This window comes from Labrus bergylta, chromosome 17, assembly GCF_963930695.1.
Source record: "Labrus bergylta chromosome 17, fLabBer1.1, whole genome shotgun sequence".
Taxonomy (NCBI): Eukaryota; Metazoa; Chordata; class Actinopteri; order Labriformes; family Labridae; genus Labrus; species Labrus bergylta.
In genome coordinates this window covers 18,505,522-18,529,062 of record NC_089211.1, presented here as the reverse complement: position 1 = coordinate 18,529,062, position 23,541 = coordinate 18,505,522, and the positions used below count along the sequence as shown (strand labels likewise).

The 23,541-nt window shown below is 40.8% G+C and overlaps 2 protein-coding genes across 3 annotated transcripts in view; one reads left to right on the top strand and one right to left on the bottom strand.

The window, feature by feature from the left end:
• The window catches only part of plpp1a (phospholipid phosphatase 1a), a 14,875-nt gene extending 11,779 nt beyond the window's left edge, over positions 1 to 3,096 (top strand). For both annotated transcript variants that reach the window (XM_020651518.3, XM_020651517.3), the window contains exons 5-6: positions 249 to 425; positions 1,816 to 3,096. In XM_020651518.3, the coding sequence (XP_020507174.2) occupies positions 249 to 425; positions 1,816 to 1,935 (297 nt within the window). In that variant the 3' untranslated portion in view covers positions 1,936 to 3,096. The remainder of the gene's footprint in view (positions 1 to 248; positions 426 to 1,815) is intronic.
• Positions 2,801 to 23,541, bottom strand: mtrex (Mtr4 exosome RNA helicase). The gene is made up of 27 exons (XM_020651516.3): positions 23,293 to 23,541; positions 22,147 to 22,287; positions 21,185 to 21,251; positions 20,965 to 21,027; positions 20,546 to 20,658; positions 20,098 to 20,272; positions 19,879 to 19,969; positions 19,390 to 19,514; positions 19,144 to 19,242; positions 18,842 to 18,962; positions 18,589 to 18,720; positions 14,379 to 14,458; positions 13,768 to 13,878; positions 13,439 to 13,540; positions 12,169 to 12,294; positions 11,061 to 11,211; positions 10,221 to 10,393; positions 10,060 to 10,128; positions 9,857 to 9,982; positions 9,648 to 9,758; positions 9,332 to 9,520; positions 7,270 to 7,433; positions 6,743 to 6,848; positions 5,395 to 5,451; positions 5,129 to 5,291; positions 3,773 to 3,877; positions 2,801 to 3,382 (listed from the first exon to the last, which is right to left on the bottom strand). The coding sequence occupies exons 1-27, from the start codon at positions 23,391 to 23,393 to the stop codon at positions 3,330 to 3,332; spliced, it is 3,114 nt and encodes a 1,037-aa protein (XP_020507172.2). The 5' UTR covers positions 23,394 to 23,541; the 3' UTR covers positions 2,801 to 3,329.

Sequence of the window (23,541 nt, the reverse complement as noted above, 5' to 3'; positions counted from 1 at the left end):
TTTGTTTTGTCTTGAACATTTTCCGAACAGGATAGATTTTTTTCTGGTTTTGCTGGAAATGGAAAATACACTGAGTCATCTTCAGATCACTGCAGCGTATTTTACTGACACTCTGTGATCATTCACAAGCAAACCTACTTTAACATCCCCTCTTTGTGTTGTGACTTCCTCTGTGACACATTTACATTTTAGTCTGACTTTCAACTTGCTAGTTTGCATTTTAAAAACATGCCCTGTCCCCGGCTCAGCTCTACCTGCAGGCTCGACTCCGGGCCGATTGGGCGAGGCTGCTCAGACCCACAATCCAGTTTTTCCTGATCGCTGCCACCGTCTACACTGGTTTGTCGAGGGTGTCCGACTATAAACATCACTGGAGTGACGTGCTGGCTGGACTCCTGCAGGGTGCCCTCATGGCGCTCCTGGTGGTGAGCAACGTTTTTTAAATGTTACTTTTCATTTCAAATAATAGATTGAGACATTTTGGAATCACCCTAATCAGTAATTCTTGCTTTTAATGGTGAATTTACAACAAGCAAGGATTTATTTTGCTTTGCGCTTACCTTAGAAAATGTGTCTCCTGGATTTTTATCTCTCTTTTTCTTTTTTGGGGAATATTTTGAAAACTACAACTCCTTTCCCATAACAGCCAATGGTGATACTTCTCATGGGAAAGAGTAGAAGAACAACCAATAGCTGTAACCAAGAAACAAAAACATACTGCCTTTTTAGAAATAACCATGCGCAACCCCCTCTCTCTTTTTGCTCTCTGCACTGTAAAGATGTTGAATCACAAAGCTCTTGGTACTGAGAGAAGGCACGACAACTTAATTAAAATCAGTTTTTAAAAGACAATCTTGTTGTTTTGGTAAATACAAAGAATGCTAATGGTACAGCATCACAGAATATTGTTACATTATTAAATAACATTGAGTTAAATTAAAATACAGGATTTGAATGAGGTTTATGAAATCAGGTTAATGGTTTAATTCTGACCTGGAAAAGGGATGTGGCTCAGTTGGTAGAGTAGTCGTCTCTCAACAGGAAGGTCGAGGGTTCGATCCCCAGCTCGTGCAGCAACATGTCTGACGTGTCCTTGGGCAAGACACTTAACCCAGAATTGCTCTCGCTGCCTTGTCTGCGGCGTATATATGAAAGGGATGAGTTACTTCTGATGGTCTTACTACATAAAAACCTCTGCCATCACTGTTTGAATGAGTAAATGTGACATGCGGTATAAAAGTGCTTTGAATAGTCAGACAACTAGAAAAGCGCTAAATGTATAAGCTCAACTTCTTTCTCCTGCTTGCCAAGAGTTACATGAGAAGATTAAGACTTTGATATCTTACATGAAACAGGACTTCAACCACTAAATGTTTAGCGAGAGAACTTAGGGCAGGTGAACAATTAGCTGTGTCCGTCCATGTGAGAGGCCTGCTATGTTTTAGGACTAATAAAGAGAAAATTCCTGATTCTCTGTCATGACTGTCTTTCAGACAGGTGGACAGGTGTCCATGTAGGACCTAATCACCATACACACTTTAGGAAAGGGGGATAATTAGAGGAGTATTAGAGGTTCTGGTTGGGTAATTTTGTAAGATGAGATGGTGTCATACTAGCTGTTTTAAAGTGTGCTAAGCTTACTCTCCTGGCATCTAATGTAACAGACAGAGGTGTCACTCTTTTCATGACACTCTGGGAAAAATAAAACATATTTGAAAGAAACTGTCACTCTCCCCCAAGTGATGTAATCATAACTGAACCACAGTCTCCAGTATGCCTTTTTTTTTTTACAGTTTCTCTTTCTTTATCTTGCAGGTCTTCTTTGTGTCCGACTTCTTCAAGCCTCGAGCGGTCCCCCGTGAAGAAGCAGACATCCCACACACAACCCTGCAGGAGACTCCAACAAATGGAAACCACTTCGAGAGTCCAAACTAAGCCAAAGGAGGACAAACTCTGCTCTGTCCAAAACGCACATCAAGGATCCCAGCTCTCTAGCCTTTCAGCTCACGCACTCATACCGACACTCCTGCATGGATTTATATCATATTTAACTCTGACTTCAACGACGCTCGTGGATGACTGTGCACCCTAAAAGAAGACGCCCCCCCCCCCCCCGTTAAGATTTTAAGACTTTTCATTTTAGGAAACTTGCTTCGTCCATTAATTCTCCGTCTGAATGGATACCTGTCAAAGACTTGTATATATATGCTTTAAGAGACAGAGATGGACACAGGTTTAAGGGCTGGAGATTCTGTGAGGACAGGAAGCAACAACTTATTCATGCTTGTGTCTACTGAGCTGGTGGGAAGACTAACCTGCACGCACCCACTAAAGGGTCTGACCACTGCTGGGAGGGGAGGGGAGGTTGGGAAACCTGTGATTGTACGCTCGCTCTGTGCTTTTTCCTGACCTGGAGTCAGTTTGCTCAAGTGTTCTTTTTCAGGGTCAGTTTTTAGGTCCAGCACCGAGAGAGAGAGAGAGTGTTGCCTTAAGGTCCAGTGTTAATTAAAAGGGCTAATTAAAAAGAGGAATGTTAGCTTCTGAAGGCTAGAAAGTGCTTGAGGCTAAAGCTAATCACATCCTGAGCTGCTGACTCCAGGCCACCGCTGCTGACGCCTTTTTTTTTTTTCCTCCAACCAGCTAACCTCTACGTAGTCGAGAAAGACGCTCCACTCTGATCACGTTTGGTCAGAAAGTTGAAGAGTCTTTTCTTCTCAGTCTAAGTCCTGTGTTGCCTTTGCTGGACTGCTACTGCTGCTATCAGCTCCCTGTGTATGGAAGAACTAATATAAACATCAAGTGAACACAACATGTGCTTTTTAATATCATCTGTATGTCAGAACAAATCACCGTACGGACTTCTATTGAAAAAAAAACAAAAAAAACAGTTACAAATATGTACAAATGTGTAAAAAAAGGAAAAAAAAGCCATTTTCCTCATTAACATGAACTCAAATGAAACAGAAGTGTTTAATGCATCATCATGAGCCTTAAATTAAAGTCGAACCTGTTTTGTTTATTTTCAGCCGTATAGTTCTAAATGATGTCCTGTGATGAACCCTACTCTACAGAAATAAAAGCATGAATGATCCAGTTTTTTTTCTGGTGATGCATTCACCTTATTTAACTCACAGGAAGTGTTTGTGATGAAAGAACTGATCAACCTGGAAGATGAATAACTCAAACATATTTGACCAACATACAAAGCTCGATCCTGATGGTGGAGTGAAGGACGAGGATGTGGGGTTTTTGATGAATCAGGGGTTAATTATAACTAAAACCATGTAAATAAAACATTTATCACGACGTATCGAGTTGCTGGGACGCCTTCACAGGTAGAGACTGGCAGCAAAAACAATGTCTCGCTTGATCTTCGTTATTCCTGCAAAGACAGAAGTGGAAACTGGATTAATTTATAGTGAAGAAATGATCTCAAATCAAAAGTTGAAAGCCAAACAGATTTGTTTCACTTCAAGATTTGTTTCAATCTAAAGAATATTTTACAGTAGCTGTATATATATAAAAAAATATTTTCTATTTTTTGTAAATCAACTAACCAATCATGTTACATATCGCTTTACCTGTATTTTTTGGGGGTTATAAATCAGCATATTTTACAGTCTGAGAATGTTAAAAAAAAAACAACCAAAATCCTACTCATATCCTCATCTATCATTCCCATATGAGAGGCTGGAAGCACTTTTGTTTGTCTAAGATATTGAAATTATTATTAAAATGATTTGAGCTCTAACGACATCATGAAGTTTCCTACCTTCAGCAAACTTGTTCTCCAGTTCAGTGTTCCCGATGGCCTTGGCCGCTGAACACATCTGTCTGAGCACCTCCTCCAGACGGCGCATGCAGCGGATGATGCTCCCTGCACGCATGGAACAAAAAACACAAGCTGTGTTATAATGATGTGTTTTCATGTTTAAAATGTTTTACAGCTATAAACCAGTATGGATTATTACTGAACGTTTTTAAGCAGAACGAGACCGTCATGCCGGAACATCTTGTTTGTCATAAATCAAAGTGAGCTTCCTGAACCACAGCAGACGTCTTTAACTAGACACACACTCCTCATGAAAACACGTTTTAGGGATATGTTCAGATTTTCTTGATCAGTGACAAATAAAACTCTTCGACACTTTCAGAAAGTTCTTTGGACATGAACAGAAGTGTAAAAGAAATGGGAGAAGAGAATCAACATGACGCTCTTTTCACAAAATTTTATCTTACACTCCCTCTCAAGAGTTTCTCAACTCTGCATTACGTCCTTATTACAATGATCATTCATAGTTCCCCGCTGAGGTCATGGGTGGGAGTCGGAGATAAAGGCTGTGATGAGATGATGGACTCTGGACTGGTTCTAATCAAACCACATATAATAAATCAATAACAAGAAATAAGTCAAGTGATTTAAAACTAGAGGTCAAGAATGACAAGATTCGTCCCAGGCGTCTGAAGATAATTCACGGGGCAGGAAAAAAATAAATCTGCTTTTTATTATGTTTTTGGAAGTAAAGAGTAATTTGATACTTTTTTCATTCAGAGCCTTGAACATGACTCCGGCGTCCTAGAAATAGTTGCAAAACAAAACTATGTCAATCACTGGTTTAACCTTTAACAAAAAGTAGTTTATGAGTTATGAGTTTAAGACTGAACGGTAAGTAGTGCCCACAAATGGTCTCCATGACGACATGGAACAACTCCTTCATGATCAAAAGTACAATCCTCACTCTTCAGTTTACAAGATTTTACTTTGAAAACCTGACAGTTGTTGCTGCTTCCTGTTTGTATGTGAAGCCAACATGAAGTTCACACACATTTCTTTGAAATCATTTTCCATTATTTATTTATTATTGTTTGCTCTTTCAATAAGAAATGTTTACTACAGCTTTGTGTTGCCTTGCACATAATACCAACAACAACACAAACAATATATGATTGAAGAAATATCGGAATGAGTAACGATACAGTCGGAGAAAAAGTGGATCAGTGTCACCTCTAATTGCAGTAGTATAAAGGAGTAGAAAACTATATGTATAAAGATACACCGTCAAATTGTCCTTTTGAAGGTGAAGGGTTTGCAAAATGGTTTTTTTTGTATTTAAATTTGTATATTCACCTTCGAAAACATCCGTCATCTTGCAGATTTGGGCGAACGTGGCTCCGTTGGCCCAGGCGTACACCACGTCCATCAGGTGAGGCTTGAACTGCTTTAGATAAGTCTCCTCGTCCACCTCCAGCTTGGCGTCTGCAGAAACTTTGGCTATCCTCTTCGCACACTCCTGAACGCAACAAGAACAAGAACGGCCGCATTGATTTCACCTCCAGATTCAAACCATGAAAGATTTAGAGACAAACTCCACTTTGTTTTACGTCGACTCTCACCTGCATCTGTCTCAGGGGAGCGGCGAGTTGTTCGGTCAGTTTGGGCATCTCACTGGCCTGGAGAGGAAATCATGTTGTTAGTGTTGTGGTGAAAAACTACACACATTTTCCTACTCGGCAAAAAGCATGACTCAACTAAAAGCATGTTTAAAGAACAGAGCTCCTCTCCTCCAGCAACAAAGTCCTCCTGACTTCTCTGTCAGGAGATTTGAACTCAAACTCAACTCTCACATCATTCACAGAGAGATGAGCTGACATCCAAACATTCAATCCCTCTCACATGCGTTCACAAAACTTTCATTCTTTCACTTTATTTTTAGTTGTCGCCTGTTTTTACTTTAATAACCTGAAACATCTTTTTTTTGTGAGACGTTCTGTATTAATACCTGCCTGATTTCAAATGATACATTTTTACTTACCGTACTTACCAACAATAACATGGGAAGATGAATAACGTTCATCTCGGTAAAATATAAACATACGTGGCGAATGAATGAATATTTTGTTTTAATGTCAGGTCATTTACAAGACCCTCCCACATTCTGTCACATTAGCTGAGAGTCAATCAAACGTTCCAGCGTGTCATTTGACCAACATGACGACATCACCATCGTTATGAACCATAAATAATAACACATAGTAAGATGAAGCAACGCTGCATACACACAAACAGGGTTAACGGCTCATCTGGCTCTCTACAGACGAGTAACCTTCTATGACGAGCTGGCACTTTATCCATGCCACTGATCTCTATGCTAAGCTAAGCTAGCAGGCTGCTGATTGTCGCTTTAAGGACAGATGTGGTTGGTTTCTTATCCAAGTAGAAGTATAAAGTGAATCTACATATTTCTAGTAAACCAAATCAGAAGAAGCAAATGCAATAAAATGGTAAATATTGTTTATGACGAGACACACACACACACACACACACACACACGTCCTGTAGTGGTTTTAAAACACATGCTAACAGCCGCTTGTCGATGCCTGTCTCCGACGGAGCTTTTTGAGTTAAGACACAGAAGAGAGACGGAGACAACGGGGAAGAACTGAGCTGATTGCTGAGCCAAAGTAAAGGTTGTTTTAAACCACCCGACGCTGGCTTGTCTCATTGACAGAACAGGCTTCATTAGGCAAGAACAAACACACATCGCCCTCAGGTTTCTGTTTGGTTTGCAGCACCGGGGGAAGAGCTGAAGAATGAGATTGGAGCGGAGATGTGTGGGAATGGCGCTCGGCTGTTTATCTCAGTGTTCACAAGGGGAAGCGGCTTAAACGTGTGTTTGTGTGGAGAATTAGAGGTCTTGTGTGTGTGTGTGTGCGTGTGTGTTTGTTTGCGTTTGCTACGTACGTTCTCCTGGAAGACGAAGCAGGACAGCAGGGCGGTGGCTTGTTCCACCGTCAGATCGTTGAACAGGCCGTTGAAAATCATCTCGGTCAGGAGGAGCTCGTCACCACTGAGAACGTACACACAGAATCAGAGGACATGAGGCCAGTTCTATCATAAAGATGTATGATATGTTTCTTTCTTTGTCCTTTTCAGAACTATAAAAACATGCAGCAATGCACTATGAACAAGGAAAAAGCAGAGCTAACAACTCGTCATTTTCAGACCCACATGGACCCATATTTCCTTCCCATAAACTTCATATAATAGGTAAATAAGATCCAGAGTTGTGGTGCGTTTATGGTGGTTATTTGTTTACATTTTTACACCCCTCAAAAAAACAAAGACAGTAGAGCAGAAAGGGGTCCAGGTCGTGACGTTCGCAGCGAGCCTGGGTGCAAGTCTCCCCTCGGTCACTGTTTTGAGGTAGTTGACGTTAATAATCCCGCCATACAAACTGTGCGTAGCGTGTACACACTGTCCTGCCTTACCTGCTAATTTCACAGGCGACCCGTCCTTTCACCTCGATGACATCAGAGGGACTGGCGAAGCCAAGGCGTCGCAGGACTCTCTTCCTGCACTTCAGCTTGTCCATCTGCAAGACCGTCCGAGCCTTCTTCAGCTCCCGCTTGGCTGTTCGAACATCTGCTGCGATCTAAACTCACACACACACACACACACACAAACACACACATCCATTGTTTTACCAAGAAGTAATTCAGTTCTTTCAGGGTTTTCTGGAAAATACCTTTGAATCATCGAGCAGCAGATCACTTTTAACGCATTATTATCTGAAATATTATGGAATACTTTGTTATCTGGCAACAAATGTTCTTCTGCCTGCTTATCCGTCCTCAGTGATTTCCATTCTTCACTTCACCCGTCATCATTACAACACACCTCGGAGCCAAAGAAGCAAACACATGCACACACAAAGATTTCACAACTCTGGCGTATTACTCGAAAAATTGAATTTAAATGTTGGATAAATTGCAGCCCAATTTGCCGGGAACTCGGGCAGCAAAGTTCTGCATGTGGAAGAAGGGATCTCTCATAAAATATTGGGAGATTTAGCCGTTCAGATGTTTGTTCACACAAACTGTGAGAAAACATCAAAGAGCAAATGGAAAGGATCAAATCAACACGGAAGTTTAAGTTCATCAGCCATGAGAAAGTTTCTCTAAGATATGATTTGAGACGTGCGAAATAAAATCCTGAAGGTGTGCTATCAGTGCTTTAAAAAAAGGTTAAACTGGAGGTCAGATACAAGACTGGGAACAAGGATTAGCTGCAGGGGACTTCAACGGGATTAAAATGGAAGATGGTTAATCTCTTCTTCTGCTAATGAAACATGAGGTCATCCTAAAGTCACCCTTTCAGTTCACAACACACACGAGAGCACAGAGGGGTGTAAATGTTTATGCAAATAGTCAAACATGGTCTGGTTTGGATTTGAATAGTCATTTCTTTCTTCCTGTTTTTTTGTTTTTGTTCACAAACAACTGTCTATAAAACAAATATGGACGAGACATTTGCGATGCAGGGTTCCTGTGATGCTTGTGCGGTTGAAAGCACATAGCCCCTTTTCTCCACGGTATAAACAAAAGGTACAGTGTGGATGATTGTTTCTCTAAAAAGGTACAGTAAACTCCTCAAAAAATAAGTCACACCAGTTTATAAGACATGGTCTCTTTGGAAAAGTTGATACCGTCTTCCTGCGTGATTGTGTTCAGTCAAGTCCACAACGTGCGGTTTCTGTGCATCGGTGTAGCTCTTCTAGGAGAAGCTGTTTTCTCCATGTTGAGTTTACAGTCTGGCATGTTATAAGTATAGAATGCAGCCCACTTTTTGGATGGAAATGGGTATTAGAAATGTTTCTTTTAAAACCATAAACTCCATAAATCTCCTCCTCCTGTGTGTTGAGAATTAGCATGTGTGCTAAAACACTCGAACAACACACCTGGTTCATCCTATTTAATTGATATGTTCATGTTAAATAAGTTTCTATCCATCCATCTATCTAAAATACAGTTATTTGGTTCATTTATTTCATATATTTATTATTTTAAAACAGTTTTCTTCCTGTGTTTTTTGACCTGGAAAGGCACAGATGTTTAGCTGCTGCCTCGTTATAAAAAGCTGAAAGACGGGAAGTTAAGTCCATGTCTTCTATATTTAAAAAACTCAGAGCTTACAGAGCTACACATACGACAAAAGAAAAAGAAAACTTGCTCGATGTTGTGTGACCTATAACTTAGGGTGAGGCCCTTTTAATGTCACGGCTCTCTTTCCTGCGATTGTCTGGAGCCGAACATACGGCCGAAGCCAACACGACTGTCGAGAACTGACAAGGAAGGTCACGCTTGGTAACCTTACCAAATGTTAGCCAATGTAAATAAGAAGGACGAAAGATAAGGTAATTCATTATTCAACGGTCACAAAACACAGATATAATCTGTTTTTAAAATAGGCAGCTTTCAAAACAAGGTTTGACATTTAGCAGTGTTTTCCACGGCTGCCTTTTAAGTGAAGAAAAGATGCGTCGTTTCTCACCAGAGCTTTCTTCTCACAGAGAGAATAGACAGATTCTAGGTTGGGGTCGCTGTGCAGGGGGTGAGAGTACATGCGGTGCTCGAAGGCCTCCACTTTCTGAATCACTTTCTTCAGGGCCGGGTCTTTGATGCCCATGTCATCGATGGGGTCGAGCAGAGGAACACCATCTGGGAAACGTTTCTGCACCTCCTGCAGACAAAATGTTTGGAGGGGGGATAAATCATTGGAAACAATTTAGATTACTCATAACTTAAGAGATTTTTGTTCAGTTCCATATGTTTCCATATCATGGTTACGAGATGGCTGCATGTTGTACCTGTATAGATTTAAGCATGAGCTGTCTGTTGTCAAAGGGCCTCAGGTCTTTGGGGATGTAAAGGCGAACTGAGCTGATGGAGGTGAGGAGATGGAGCATCACCGGGACCACCTGCAGAGAAATAAACAAAAGAGTTAAGAGTCTTGTGTGTGTTATAGGCTAAAAAAAGAAAAAAAAAAAGTGTGTTTTGTGTGTTTTATAGCACCCACCTGCATCTCTCCAGTCTCTCCAGGAGCTGCAGGTTTAGCCGCCTCTGTTGCAGCATCTTGCACACTCTCCTTACTACAGTGGACCAAAACCTCCACCACATACAGCGGCTCGGACTCCGCACTGGTCTAAAAGAGGAGACGCACATTAATCACAGCAAAGTGCGGATGAAGTCACATGCAAGTGACAACGTGACACAACTTACTTTAACGTTGGACTTCTTGCAGAAGTTTACAACAACTCCCCAGCCGAAGTCAGCGTCCTCATTTTTTACCTGCAGGAACAAAACAAAAAGAGGCATTAAAAGATGAACAAATCCAAAAACAGCCTTTATACGTATGAAACAGTACATGTATGAAACTCTACCTTCACCAGTCGCCCAGGCTGCAGGAACGGTAAGCAGTATTTGGGTTTATGGGTGAACTCTTGTATCTCTTTACCCAGTTTGGCCAACTGCTGTCTGATTTTAAAGTAAGTGACCACGCCCTCCTCGTTGGGAATCTCAATGGCGTGATACTGCTCCTCGTACTTCTTGATTTCTGCAAAGAATAATCAGCACTGTCAGTCAAGCTCATACTAGAGCCACGCACCACCAGGATGGGAGATTTGATTGTGTTCGGCATGGGGCATCGGTGACGTAGTGGTTGGTGCACGTGCCCCATGTACGGAAACTGTAGTCCAACATGTGGCTCCTTTCCTGCATGTCACTCCCCACTCTCTCTCTCTCTCGCTCTCTCTCTCTCTCTGATTTATGACTCTATCAACTGTCCTAGATCTCAAATACAAAGGCTACAACTTGTCTAAAGTCTGTGTATTTTCAATTCTCTTCTATTGAAAACTGTCTTGAGTATTTGTTTGACGTTTGGTTGGAATTAGCAGCACTTGATTTTTTTCCTGCCCCAACTTTCTCAATGTTCTCATTTTGTTTAGATTTGTTAGTTTTTTCTTCTTCCACTCCTGAGGATTGTTTGCTAGAACTAACTCCTGCTAAATTTGTGCAGAACAGACCAAAGGTCCAAGACTCTACAAAGACGATATGCTAAATGTGCTCGTTTTATTGTTAAGTTTTTGATTTTTTAATCATGTAGAATTCAGCCTCTAGGAATCCTTTTAGGAACATTAATCTTTTTTGTTTTTGTTTTATTTGCCACAGCACAAATCCTCACTCATCCTGCTTTGGTGTTAAAATCCGGAAAAAGTGCTTACTCTCCACCACGCCAGGCAAAGCTCTGTAGTGTTGAAACTGGTAGAAAGATTTCTCCAGCATGTACTCCGGGTTGATCTCCTCCACTCGCAGCAGGTTGAGCACCATGTTGTAGGTCAGGTGGAAGGCACTGTTCAAAGGGTCAGCTGAGCCCTGCAGAGACGGATTAAAAACAAACACAAATAAATAACGCTTCACTTCGAAATAATACACAGCTGTGGTTAATAATGTGTTTCGGTAATGTTGTAAGCATTTTGCTGTGATTGCCAGGAAAGCTGTGAGGTTTTAATTAATGCTCCCTGAAGTCACTTCTCTCGAAATAAACACTGAGGAGGATTTCGCAATCACAACTCCACAACCACAGATATGTTGGACAGCTTTCCAAGACTCCCTGCGAGTGAAGTACCCTGACAGAGCCAACAAACACTTTTACATTAAAAGACCTTGTTGGAAAGCTGGGCCGCTACATATTTATAGCAGATATAAATCCATCAAATCAAAGACAAAAGACCACAAGACTCGGGCTTCATTGTGCCTGTGTGTTATCGAGTTTTTAAATGGAGCAACAACAAAAAAAAACGACGATCCTAAGAGAGGAAAAACTTGAAAGTGACTTCAGACAATTTCCATTCAACCGCTCCAACAAAATTCTCAGTAAGACAGCAGGGAAATGAGTTTCATTGACGGGAGAGTGCGACTACTCTTCAGACGTAAGTGTGTGTAGACAGCACTGAAGTGGTCTACAAAGATGTGATGGAGAACTAGCTGTTGAATTTTGAAAAATATCTTGAAGGGCTTTCACACTTTCAGAAAACTTCTGACAAACTCCTGATATTTGCCGGAGGAGCTGTATGTGTATTTTCACTTGGACTTCACCAGGAGTTGAACTCATATAAAGGCAAATATTCTCATTATAGCATCGTTTAACGTACTCTGCTGCTTTTTTGTTTTCATCACGTCTTACCTCAGGAGCCCCCTTGCCCCCCCCCCCACCCTCCTATCTGACAGGGATAGTCTCCAGCTGTGAGGAGCATATGTGAACCGCCAGGTCAGGAGAATTTCCAGAGCAGTGTATACGTGAAAACGGCTTTACAGTCACATTTACTGTACCTTGAGCAGCTGTTTGCCAATAGCTGGACTCATCTTCTCATCCACCATGAAGATAACGATGCCCCTGTCGTCCATTCCTCTCCTCCCGGCTCGCCCAGACATCTGGATGTACTCGCCTGATGTGATCTGGATCACATGAAGACAGGATAAGGAGGAAAGAGATGTGTTAATGAATGCTTCTCTAAGCCCTGCAATAAAAAGCATCACTTGTTTGACTGAAATGTGGAGTTTAAAAGAAGGGAGACACGCTTTGTGAATATCTACTGAACATATTTAAGTGAGAATATCACCAAAACGTTTTCTAAGTATCTGCTTTAGTTAACATTGAAGTCTACAACCGTCTCGTGAGGACCGGGTTGAAGCCGTTTAGTGGAACTCTCTTGAGGACTTTTCTCTGAGCTTGCACATGTCTCTGATAAAGCTCCACATACCTACTGGTCTTTGTGCAATAAAAACGCCGAAAAAGACGGATAAGAACATCCCCGTGTTGAAATGATTGGATCCTAATTTAAGGCATGCGATGGGGTTCAGCTCTTGATTTGAAACACAGTGCAGCTCAGGAATGAGAGTCGTGTGTTTTCAAATGTGTGAGTGCCTGCGTGGAGCTTTGGCATCATCACCGGCACCAGATGTTCTCCATGAGCCTCTTGGAGGGCATTTTCCTTCTCTCTCTCTCTCTCTCTCTCGGTGTAAGTGTGTAGTTAAGTTGAAGGGTGCCTCCAAGTGACAGCAGCTCCACACACAGCCCCCCACCTCTCATAAACAATACGTGGCTGTTTATGTGGCCATGTGAGCTGCAGGACGTGAAGACCTTATAAAGGCCTCAGAGTAACACGCTGTGTGACAACCCCACACCGCACCGGGGCTGGAGATGTTGTTTAAAAAAAAAAAAAAGAGTTTGACCATTTCATCGGCTACTGCTATGAAGGTGCAACAACAAAAGAGATTAGCCTCATCAAAGTGTGTAATTCTGCATTTACGGGCTCAGTATCAGCTCTCCTGTGAAGGCAGAGAAACTCGTCCAAATGCGGAAGCCTGATTTGCTTATACTGCACTTTTTCTTGTGCTCATCTTTTTTCTCATGCTTGTCCAAAGCCAGAACTATGAAAACTCACAACACAATGTACTTGTTAAGATTTTGCATGCAACGTAAGATTAGGGGAAGAAATTTCCTGAGAGAATTGTCTCTCTACATGATATCTTCATTGATTTATTATATTAAAATAACTAAATGCATGTGTGTGTGTGTGTGTGTGTGTGTTGCTCTTACAAAGCGGTGACTCTTGCCATCAAACTTGCGTGCGCTGGTGAAGAGCACAGTGCGAGCCGGCATGTTGATGCCCATGGCGAAAGTCTCTGTGGCAAACAGGGCCTGAAATTAGAAGAAAAAAGGCAACTTTAAAAACGATCTTATCACAATTTCTGACAAACCCATTTCAATCCAGCTTAGAATAAAAACTTAACTGTGGACTATTATTTCAATTCTACACTATGACCACTTTTTTTTTAATTAAGAATTTTAAATTTGTAGTGACAAGAATCTTGGGAGAGTTTTCGTCGTTGTAAGTTGAAATGTGCTTGATGAGACTTCGGTCGTACCTTGAGCAGGCCTTCAGAGAAAAGAATCTCTATGGTCTCCTTCAGGATTGGCAGCAGACCTCCATGATGGATTCCTATCCCCCTCTTCAACAGCGGCAGCACATGCTCCACCTGAAGAACATCAGAGGCATCAACAGACAGATTAGTGTCTTTTGGAAGGACAGTGCAAGTGTCAGCATCAGCGACACAGAAACAGAGGGGGAGTGGGGAGGGGGGAGGAGGAGGAGGAGCACTGGACCCTCGTAGTGGAAAGGTTTGGTGTAATTTGGCCATGACACTATTCGTGCCGTAGCGGTCTACCCACTAACAACTATTACTTCCACACGGCTGGTTTTCATAATGTGGCTCAGCACTCAGTGGGATAGAATAACAGGAGCTCTGTGTTTGAGCCCATGTTAACATTATGTGAGCAGCTATTTACAGGAAAGTAGTTTAACTGTCTTTACTGAGCAGAGGATGTCCCTGAAGGAAACGCAGAGTTTGTTATTCTGAGATTTTACAAGGTGGCAGCACAGGGTTCAAAAAACCGCAACCGAGAACAATGTGGACGATTAAAAAAAAAAGAAAAAGTCAGGCAGACTGTGAGGAAACAGATGACCAGTCTTCCTCACCTGAGGGAGCTTCTTGTCGTCGTCCGACAGACAGTCCACTGCGTTGTTGAACACTTCCTCCACCAGACGTTTCTCATCATCTGGAACAAACACATGGCACTTTTATATCATCTTGCTGCACTATAGGGTGAAGGTTGTTTTTGAAAAATCCTTCCTCGTTGGCTCGTGTGGTCAGACTTTTGCTTGCAAGAAAAAACAGAGCCGAGGATTGAGCAATGCTGTGATAGATTTAATTTCCTAGCCACATGTTTCAACAAAACAGCTTCTCTATTTGATGTCAATATGTGGGATTTTTGTTCCCTTTTTCAAAACACTGACAAATACTCCCCTAGATAAGTTGATGACAGGTTATTAAAGCCACAGATATAAACTGCGGTTTAATAACCAAACAAATCACTGCATGGAAGTGGTTAATATCAGCTACATTTTAATTTTTTTTATTGCTGTATTGGGTTATAAATTAATACACTGATTGTGACAACACTGGTGTATTGTTATTATTGTGCCGATCGAATTATATTGTTTGCTGTGGCGGGCTATCTTTGTCCATGTGGAAACTGAGTCACCATCCTGGGAAAACCGTCCTTCGTATGTTCCTGTGTTTAGTCAGAATCTTGGAGTTTTATTGCCCTTGAATTTATTTTAATGTCACTAAATGTCAGTGTCCATGGGAACTTTTAAAATGATTTAATAACAAGGCAATACAAACAAAATACAAATGGGCAATGAACACAATGCGGACCCAAGAGAGGTAACATCATTGTCAGACCTGCAGTGAGCCAGAAGTCGTCCGATGTTCCCCGAGGTTTAGGCAAATGTTAAGCTCGCAGAGGATTCAAAAAGAAACTCAATGAACACGAGTGCAACTCAGTGAACTCCACACCAACCTGCCCTTTGTTTTTGAAGTTTCTGACCCGAACCTGTAACAACTGACGGACAAAACAATGTGTGGAATGGATCGGTTCAGAAATTGTGTCTTCAAATGTTTTTTTTTCACTCATATTGACTCGACCTTAAAACTGCATCAGGCCATGTTGTCTGTGTTTGTGTGTTCTTCTGTTGCTTGGTGTCTTTAGAGTTCGAGCACTTTGTAAACTCTTATTTTCAATTTGACTATTGCTTGAAGAAAATAACTATTTGTAATAGTGCAAAGTCTACAATGAAAAGGTCAGTTATCTCAATAAGTCCCTTCATTTGCTGTCGTATCAGCAATAAGTCAACATGTTCCATCTAAAAATCGAAAGCCTTATTGGTCGGTCGGTGGTTAGTTGTAGTCTCATAAAGATTGCACTGTTCTAATTTGAAAAGTAGGGTTCTTTATTTTTGCACTCTGATCAATACAAGAGTCTAAAGTTCAGGATACCTCTGAATCTACAGCGTCGCTTTAACTTCACCTCAACCTTATGAAAGTGTGATACCAAAACCAACGTCATTTGAACGAACTTCTTCAACTTCAGGATTTTCATACTAGGGACAAAAACCCCGTAATGCTGCTGTACATCCAAAAATAACTAACACTGCTGCTTCACAACAACACAAACTGAATCTATGTCAACTTAAAGTTGTTTTTTGAAAGTGCAGTTCGTCGCCCGGTCAGTTGGTTTATGATTTGGCAGCAGCAGGTCCCCTGACTCCAACACTGCTCTGCCATTGAACACACTCTGCCCAGAAAGTATGTGTCATTGTCAGGGGGGGGGGGGGGGGGGCTCTGGCATTTATATAAAAAAAGAGATATACATGAAAGAAGAAGGAGGGAATGAGGGAAACCAGGAGCTGCAGAGAGCAACTCGCTCACTTCATTATAACCCACATACACACCAAATGAGGAAACTCTACAGCACCAACAACCGGCCTACAAACACAACGGAACAACAATCTGAACTTTAACTGATTGGTGGAGAGAATGAGTGTTTGTGAGGTTGAGATAGACCAAGAAGCAAAACAACTTTGCTGGTTGAGACTCTTGTTAAACACAAATAGTTATGTGTGAACTGATCTGTCCAAGAGATGATTTCAGCTACATTTATTTGGAAACCACTTTTCTGTTTTATAAGTCTTATAAAACGATTACTCACATTTTGTCATAAAAGCTTTTTAAACCATTTAACACGTAAAAATATTAATAGAATATTCTAGAGCCCGAGGGATTAATCGGCTGGCCGATAATATCGATCGATATAAGCATACACAGTGGCCATACATTTATTTTTAATAGTACAAGTATCGTCTATGTGTGGGAAACACTGTATTACAACAAGCATTATCACTCTCCAGAGTATCAAGAGGTGATGCATGTACATCTACAGTTTCTTTCCAGTTGAGAGAACATCTTGCCTTCATTATTTATCTTTTGCAGAAGTGTATGATAACAGCATTTGAGGGATCAATGCAATAAATGTGTATATATTTCTCTACAGATCAAAGATAGAACTAAACTTTTATAGAACTACTTTTCTCCACTCAATATTGATACAGGCACCAAAAATCTCACATCGACCGTGCCCTAGAATATTCTGACTGATGAGCATTTTCATTCAATCTAAATAAATCACTTGACCGTTATCGTCGATCATCTGCTGTTGTTTCCTAAGAAAGTCTGTTCAATAGAAACCTCGTGAAACTGTAGGAAATGAGAAAGTGCTTTTGGCCGAGTTTTTCCATTTGTGTTTTTTCCCCCAGTATTAATGAAGGAATTGGCAGCACTGACAAAAGCAAGGCCTTCAGTGTTGGAAGAGCAGAGCCTTAAAACAAACCTCCTCATTTATGAGAATGTCACAATGCAGCAAAAACAAACCAAGAAGAGGGAGGAGAATGTTTCCCCAAGTACGACTTCATGTTTTATTTCACTGACAAAGCCTGAAGCAGGTGGACACGAGCCAATCTCAATCTACCGCTGGACCGTCTCCCATCCTGCAGAGATTTGTCCTTGTGAAGCAACTTCACTTATTCACTGAACCAAACAGCACGACCAGCTGTGCAGCAACAATAAACCATTTTTCGTGGCACTCGCTATGAGGGGAGGATTTATTCGGCACGACTTGCCAACTATTTAACATTTCGGTGAGCGGTTTCGCTTGCCTAATTTCAACTCCCCCCTGAAATCTCAGTTATTTCTCAGAAATGTATTTGTGTGGCATTTCACTGCGCAACTCGATCTCCCCACCAACACTGTATCTAACTTCAAGATGTGTTTTGTTTAATCTGCTGTTAGAGTGACTTTATATCTAAAAATGTACAATCCAGTCAGTTACATCGGGTTGAACTCACATAATGGAATTGTCAGGAATTTTAGATCACAGAATGAAAAATATAACAGACCCCAATTTTACAATTCAGTGATCAGCTGTTCTTGAGAGTTCTAATCAGCATCAAATCCATCCTAAATGTCATAATGAAAACCACCATCATCAATATCATTAAGTGTGTAGGTGTTTATGACAGAGCTGGGTCTTTAGTTTTTTCTTAAAGATGCCTTAAAGGACTCTGTAGATCTAAACAAATATCAAAAACGGTGCCCATTCATCAGGAAGAATCAAACATTTGTCTCTAAATTGTTAGAAGCTGTAAACTAAAGCCCAAAGTGACGTCTGTAAATGTATTTGTTTTGTCTGACCAAGTATCACACATGTCACAGAAAATCCATCAAATTGTCATATTTGAGAAGATGACATGTGTTGAGACATTTTAAATAATCAAAGCCTCAAAACAATCACTGATACTGTTTGTTATCAATCGCTGTACTTCGCTTTCGCCCTAGAGAGTAGCATTAGATTATTAAATGGACACTGAGAGGGCTGAGATTTCATGACATCAGCACGTCCTTCCAATTTAAATGCATATTTCGAAATGATCGCAGTCAAATCAACTAAATGATCGCTTTCTAAAACACAAAAACAATTGATTATTATCATTCTCAATCTGCTCTGCTCTAATTTCAATTGGCTTTGTGAAAAAAAAAAACCCATAAAGAAAGGATAAGTGACCTCGTGATTAAAAAAAAAAAAAGAACACACACGTTCACTGATCTTCAGGATCCAGGAGCTGGATATAAATCTTGTGAACAGAACCCTTTCACAAAACCAGGTGTGTTTAATATACCTGCTTAATCTGAACAAGGGCTTGATGCATTACTATCACACACACACACACACAAATACTCATATAAGCTGTGATAAGAGCGTGGCTTCATGCTGAATAACGTGAAACTGACCTGTGTTGAAGTCCAGTTTGGCCACCTGCAGAGCGTACGCCTCACACTCTTTCTTACTGAAGCTGAAAATGATGACAGGCTGGAAGTTCCTCTCCATGATCATCTTCACTATCTTAAACACACTGGATGGACCTGCAGAGATCACATATAGAAAATAAACATGAACACGAATGATGGTGGGAATTACAGAGTTTATGACAATGACTTACATTTTAACACCTTAAAAAACAATAATAACAAAAAAAAAAAATACCTCTAGTGCCTCCTTTCCGTCCTCTCGGGTCCCACTTTCCCCCGCCGCTGCTGCCCCCAGAATCCCCTGCGTCTCTCAGCACCTGCATAGCTGTGTTGAAATTGTCCTCTCTGAAGTCTCCCTGAAGAAAAGACAAGATGATATATTAGGCGAAGACTTTTTCCCCAATAGACGCCTCTAACATTATGAGGCAGTGGCAGGTCCATCTTTGACTTTTGGCCGATTCCCCAAAGGACAAATTAATCTAAAGGATTTATTTGCCCGCTCTCTTTCCTAACAGTGCAGTATGTGGTGGCCCTTACGTTCTCATCAACAACAAGGTGGAGTCCATCGCCCCCTGCTGGAAAGATGTAGTGTTGCAGTGGAGTAGGACGGTAGTCTGTGTAGACAACATGGCAAGGCTGCGGGAAACGCAAGACAGAAAACGTTTTATTATCATGTTGAAGAAGCTCCTTTCAAGAAGACAAACCATGTTCCTCTCTTCATTATATTTTAAGAGACAGAGAAGCACCCTGACCCTTTCAATACATGCAAATACTGAGACCCACCTGCTTATGCAAGTGGCAGATCCACTCGGCAAACTGCCTGGCGTTGGGGATGGTGGCCGAGAGGAAAACGTAATGCACGTTGTCAGGAAGAAGAATGATGGTCTCCTCCCACACCACACCACGCTCTGAATTACACACAGAGCAGAGGGGTTTAGTACAAGAACATGTTGGTTAATGCACCTCTTTCTTCTTTCAGTGAGATTTGCCGGTACAATTGTCACACATGGGACCCACCGACCGTCCAAACACAAACTTCTTTGTAAGAAATTGATTGAGCCCACCCATTACAAAGTCACATAAAGCTACCAGTCCCACATAGTTAGAGAGTCCCACATAGTCCACACTATAGAGAGAAAATTCTGGAATGCTAAAATTGATATTTTATCCCTTTGAGGGTTTTCTGCAGGAGAGCAAATGTCTCAAACCAAAATGCACGTCATTCAGTTAAAAAAAACAACAACATTTGTGTTGTTTTATTTATGTACAAACCTGCATCTCTCATGTAATGGATCTCGTCAAAAACAACCCACGCCACTTCCCTCATGATTTCAGAGCCTCGGTACAGCATGCTCCTCAGGATCTGAGGGGGGGGGGGAAAGCAAATCATCAAGTCAGACGAGGCACTCAAAGCTATTTGCACACAAACCACCTCCCAATAAAAAAAGAGGTCAATTTTGACACCGAGTCTTTTTCTTTACTGTGTCTCACCTCAGTTGTCATGACGAGGCAGGAGGCAGTGGGGTTAATGGTGACATCACCTGTCATCAGTCCCACATCCTGGAACTCTTCATACATCTCTCTGTACTTCTGGTTGGAGAGCGCCTTGATGGGGCTGGTGAAGATCACTCTCTGCTTCTCTCTGAGAGCTAGAGCAATGGCATACCTACAAGACGAAAGACATAAACTAGTTTATAAAAAAAAGATCTCGAAATAGTCTTGAAAATGCAACTGGAAGTGAATCAGATAAATATCTTAAGAAATACTTTCCCAGGAGAATTCAAAGAAAACCAGATTTATGTGCTGTAGGTTGCATATAAATGGTAAGCTTGCAGGACCGTAGTGCTGACAGTAACACATTCATTCTGAACACAAACATGTCATAAACACAATAAACAAAATTACAAATATATCTTTAAGGGTTTGTGTCTATACTCACTCAGCACAGACAGTCTTGCCAGCAGAGGTATGTGCAGACACGAGCACAGACTCGTTGTTGTCGATACATAAGAGGGCCTCACGTTGAAACGGGTCAAGAACAAAGGGGTATTCCTGCAAGACAAATCAAAGCAAAAGAAAATATGAGGTGCTGTTCCCATTCCCATGAACCACCTAAAAACGAATCAAAACACAACCAAACTCAAGTTTTCATTCAGTAAAACAATACACTGCGTTAAAGGTTTTGCGTAATGCAAGGTTTTTTCTTCTAGTTTCCCTTGACAGTAGGTTTAAAATGCCGGCTAATATACTTTCCAACACACAACATTTAAAAGATAATTTATTTGGATAACATTCTACATTGACAAACTGAACTTTTGTGCCAACTAGTGTAAGAATTAACTTAAAACAATAGTATACCTTGGCTGCCTTCCCCACTCGCGGTTTCAGTGGTTTGTAATCATCACTGGCAGGTAGAGCAACCTGTCGGGAAAAAGACAGAATTTTAACAATCAAAGTTTGACATTTAAACAGACAGCAATAACCAAAAACCTTCAGCATATGGCTCATCCCACGAGAAGAGAATTTAATCTAAAATATATCAGCCGTGTGCAAATTCGCTCAGAATGTCTTTACTTACCTCATGTGAGCATCCTTCCACAGTCTCAACTTGCTCCACCTTCACTTGGGGCATAAATTCTGCGAGGCTTAGGGAAGGTAAAACAAAATATACGTTATTCATAAAGCAACTTTTAACAATGTTGGCAACATATATGGGCAGTACTTACTAAAAAAAAAAAAACTAAACAAGAAACTAAACAACAACGACAATAAAAACCTACAAGACAAAGACATAAACTAGTTTAAAAAAAAGATCTGGAAATAGTCTTCAAAATGCAACTGGAAGTGAATCAGATAAATATGTTAAGAAATACTTTCCCAGGAGAATTCAAAGAAAACCAGATTTATGTGCTGTAGGTTGCATATAATGGTAAGCTTGCAGTGCTGACAGTAACACATTCATTCTGAATTTTCACAACGACAACAAAAACTGAGCATCATAATCTTAGTGTAATATTTATTGCACTGCTGTAGAAAATTAAAATACTTTTAGTGATGGAGGAAGTATTCGTGACGCTCACTTAAATAATAGCATTACCACTATGTCAGTGAGTAAATCTGTAAGTAGCAAGTCACTACTAATGCTCTCTAATGTGGTAGTGTTCAACGCAAAATATTTTACATAAAACTGAAACAGATCATTTATAAAAACACCTGACGCCCTGTACAGGTGAACAGTCTTTGGATTTAACGCATCTGTGGTACAACACTGCCTCTCTTCTCTGCTGTTTTACATTACTTGCTGCTATTTTATCACACCAAGTCACTTTAATCATCACTTGTGATTCTCTGCAAATACTGTCTCAATTCCCTGCATAGTTAACTTCATCATTAATTGTGTACTTGTATATACCCCCCTGTTTTTATTTGTATTTATCTCATCTATTCTGTTTAATGTGTATTTTTGAGCTTTCTTCTCTGTGCTGCTGCAACGCCCGAACTTCCCCCTCTGGGGATCAATAAAGTATTATCCTCTCTTACTTCAGGTCATTAGCAGAGATTGCCTCATGTCGAGGTTTCTTCCCGAACACCACCTCCTCTCCGCCGTCACTGTCTGCCTCCCTCTTGACTCCTGCAGATGGACCAGCATCCTTCTCGTTGCCATTTTTCTCACCAGCTTTCCTGGAAATTTAATCATGCACACACACATGCACAAAACAGCGGTTAGCTCGACTAGTACAACTTTGAACTTTGTAATCTCAACAAATGAAATGTCATGTAGTTATAACACACAAAAACACATTTGCAAACACATTATTTGATTTGCTGATCTACTTTTTTTTTTGTACATTCTTAATTTTTTAAATTTGTATTTAAATTGTACTGTGTTCACTTTTTGCCTGCAATCTTTGCTGCTGTAACACTGTAAATTTCACCATTGTGGGATAAATAAAGGATTTTCTTATCTTCTTTAACACTAGTCAGCAGGCAGGCTCACCCGTGGGTGTCGTGGGTGTTGTGGGTGCTGTGACACTTTTTCACCAGTGGAGTCATTGATGAAAACTTATTGGTCAAGTAAGATTTATTAAGTGCCAAATAAGCCAATCATAGCTGTTTGGTTACAGTATTTTTGTTCCTCTTGGTTGTTCTTTTAACTGTATTTATTTACTCGCGTAACTTCACCATGTAGCGGAAGTCCTTTTATTTTTCCAAAATAAAAGCACATTCTATATGAAGACCGGAAATAAAGACACTGGAGGCATGAGGCAATGAGAAAAGCAAAATAAAAGCATCGCAAAGAGCAGTTTTGAATCTCGTTTTTAAGAGCTAACCGGGTTACTCACAATGGATGCTCATAAAGTTAGAGCCTAATTATCTTTTGTAACTTTGTCTTGTTGCACGATGAGTCAGCTAACTTTAGTTATTGGACATTAAATGAAACAGAAAGTGTTGATTTACCAGAGGATGATAATATACTCGCATTAGAAAACACCTGCACTTTTAAAAATCGCTGCTCCACCTCTGTCAGCAGGCATGTATCATATAAAACTTTTGCTACCTAGTAAGTAGACGAGTGGCTGTTTCGTTTCGTCCCGAGCACACATGATGCTGCGTTCACGGTCCCTTCACAACAGGAGGTTGCGAATTTTAAAAAACCCCCACAAAACTAATAAAGCCAAAACTCACCCTATATCTGGTATCAATGACGCTGGTATCTTCTTACTCGTAGTCGTTTGTTGTTCTTCGTCAAACACGCTGAACAAGCCGTCACCGAAGGCGTCTGCCATGATTATTACAGGGGCCAACAATTCCCACAATACAACACGAGGTTCGCTACTCCGTAATACTTCCGGTACGGGTGCTGGGTTGTCCCAAAAATGTTGTTTTCAACCCAGGTCTGACATGATGATTGAGAGCAGATAACACGCAAAACAA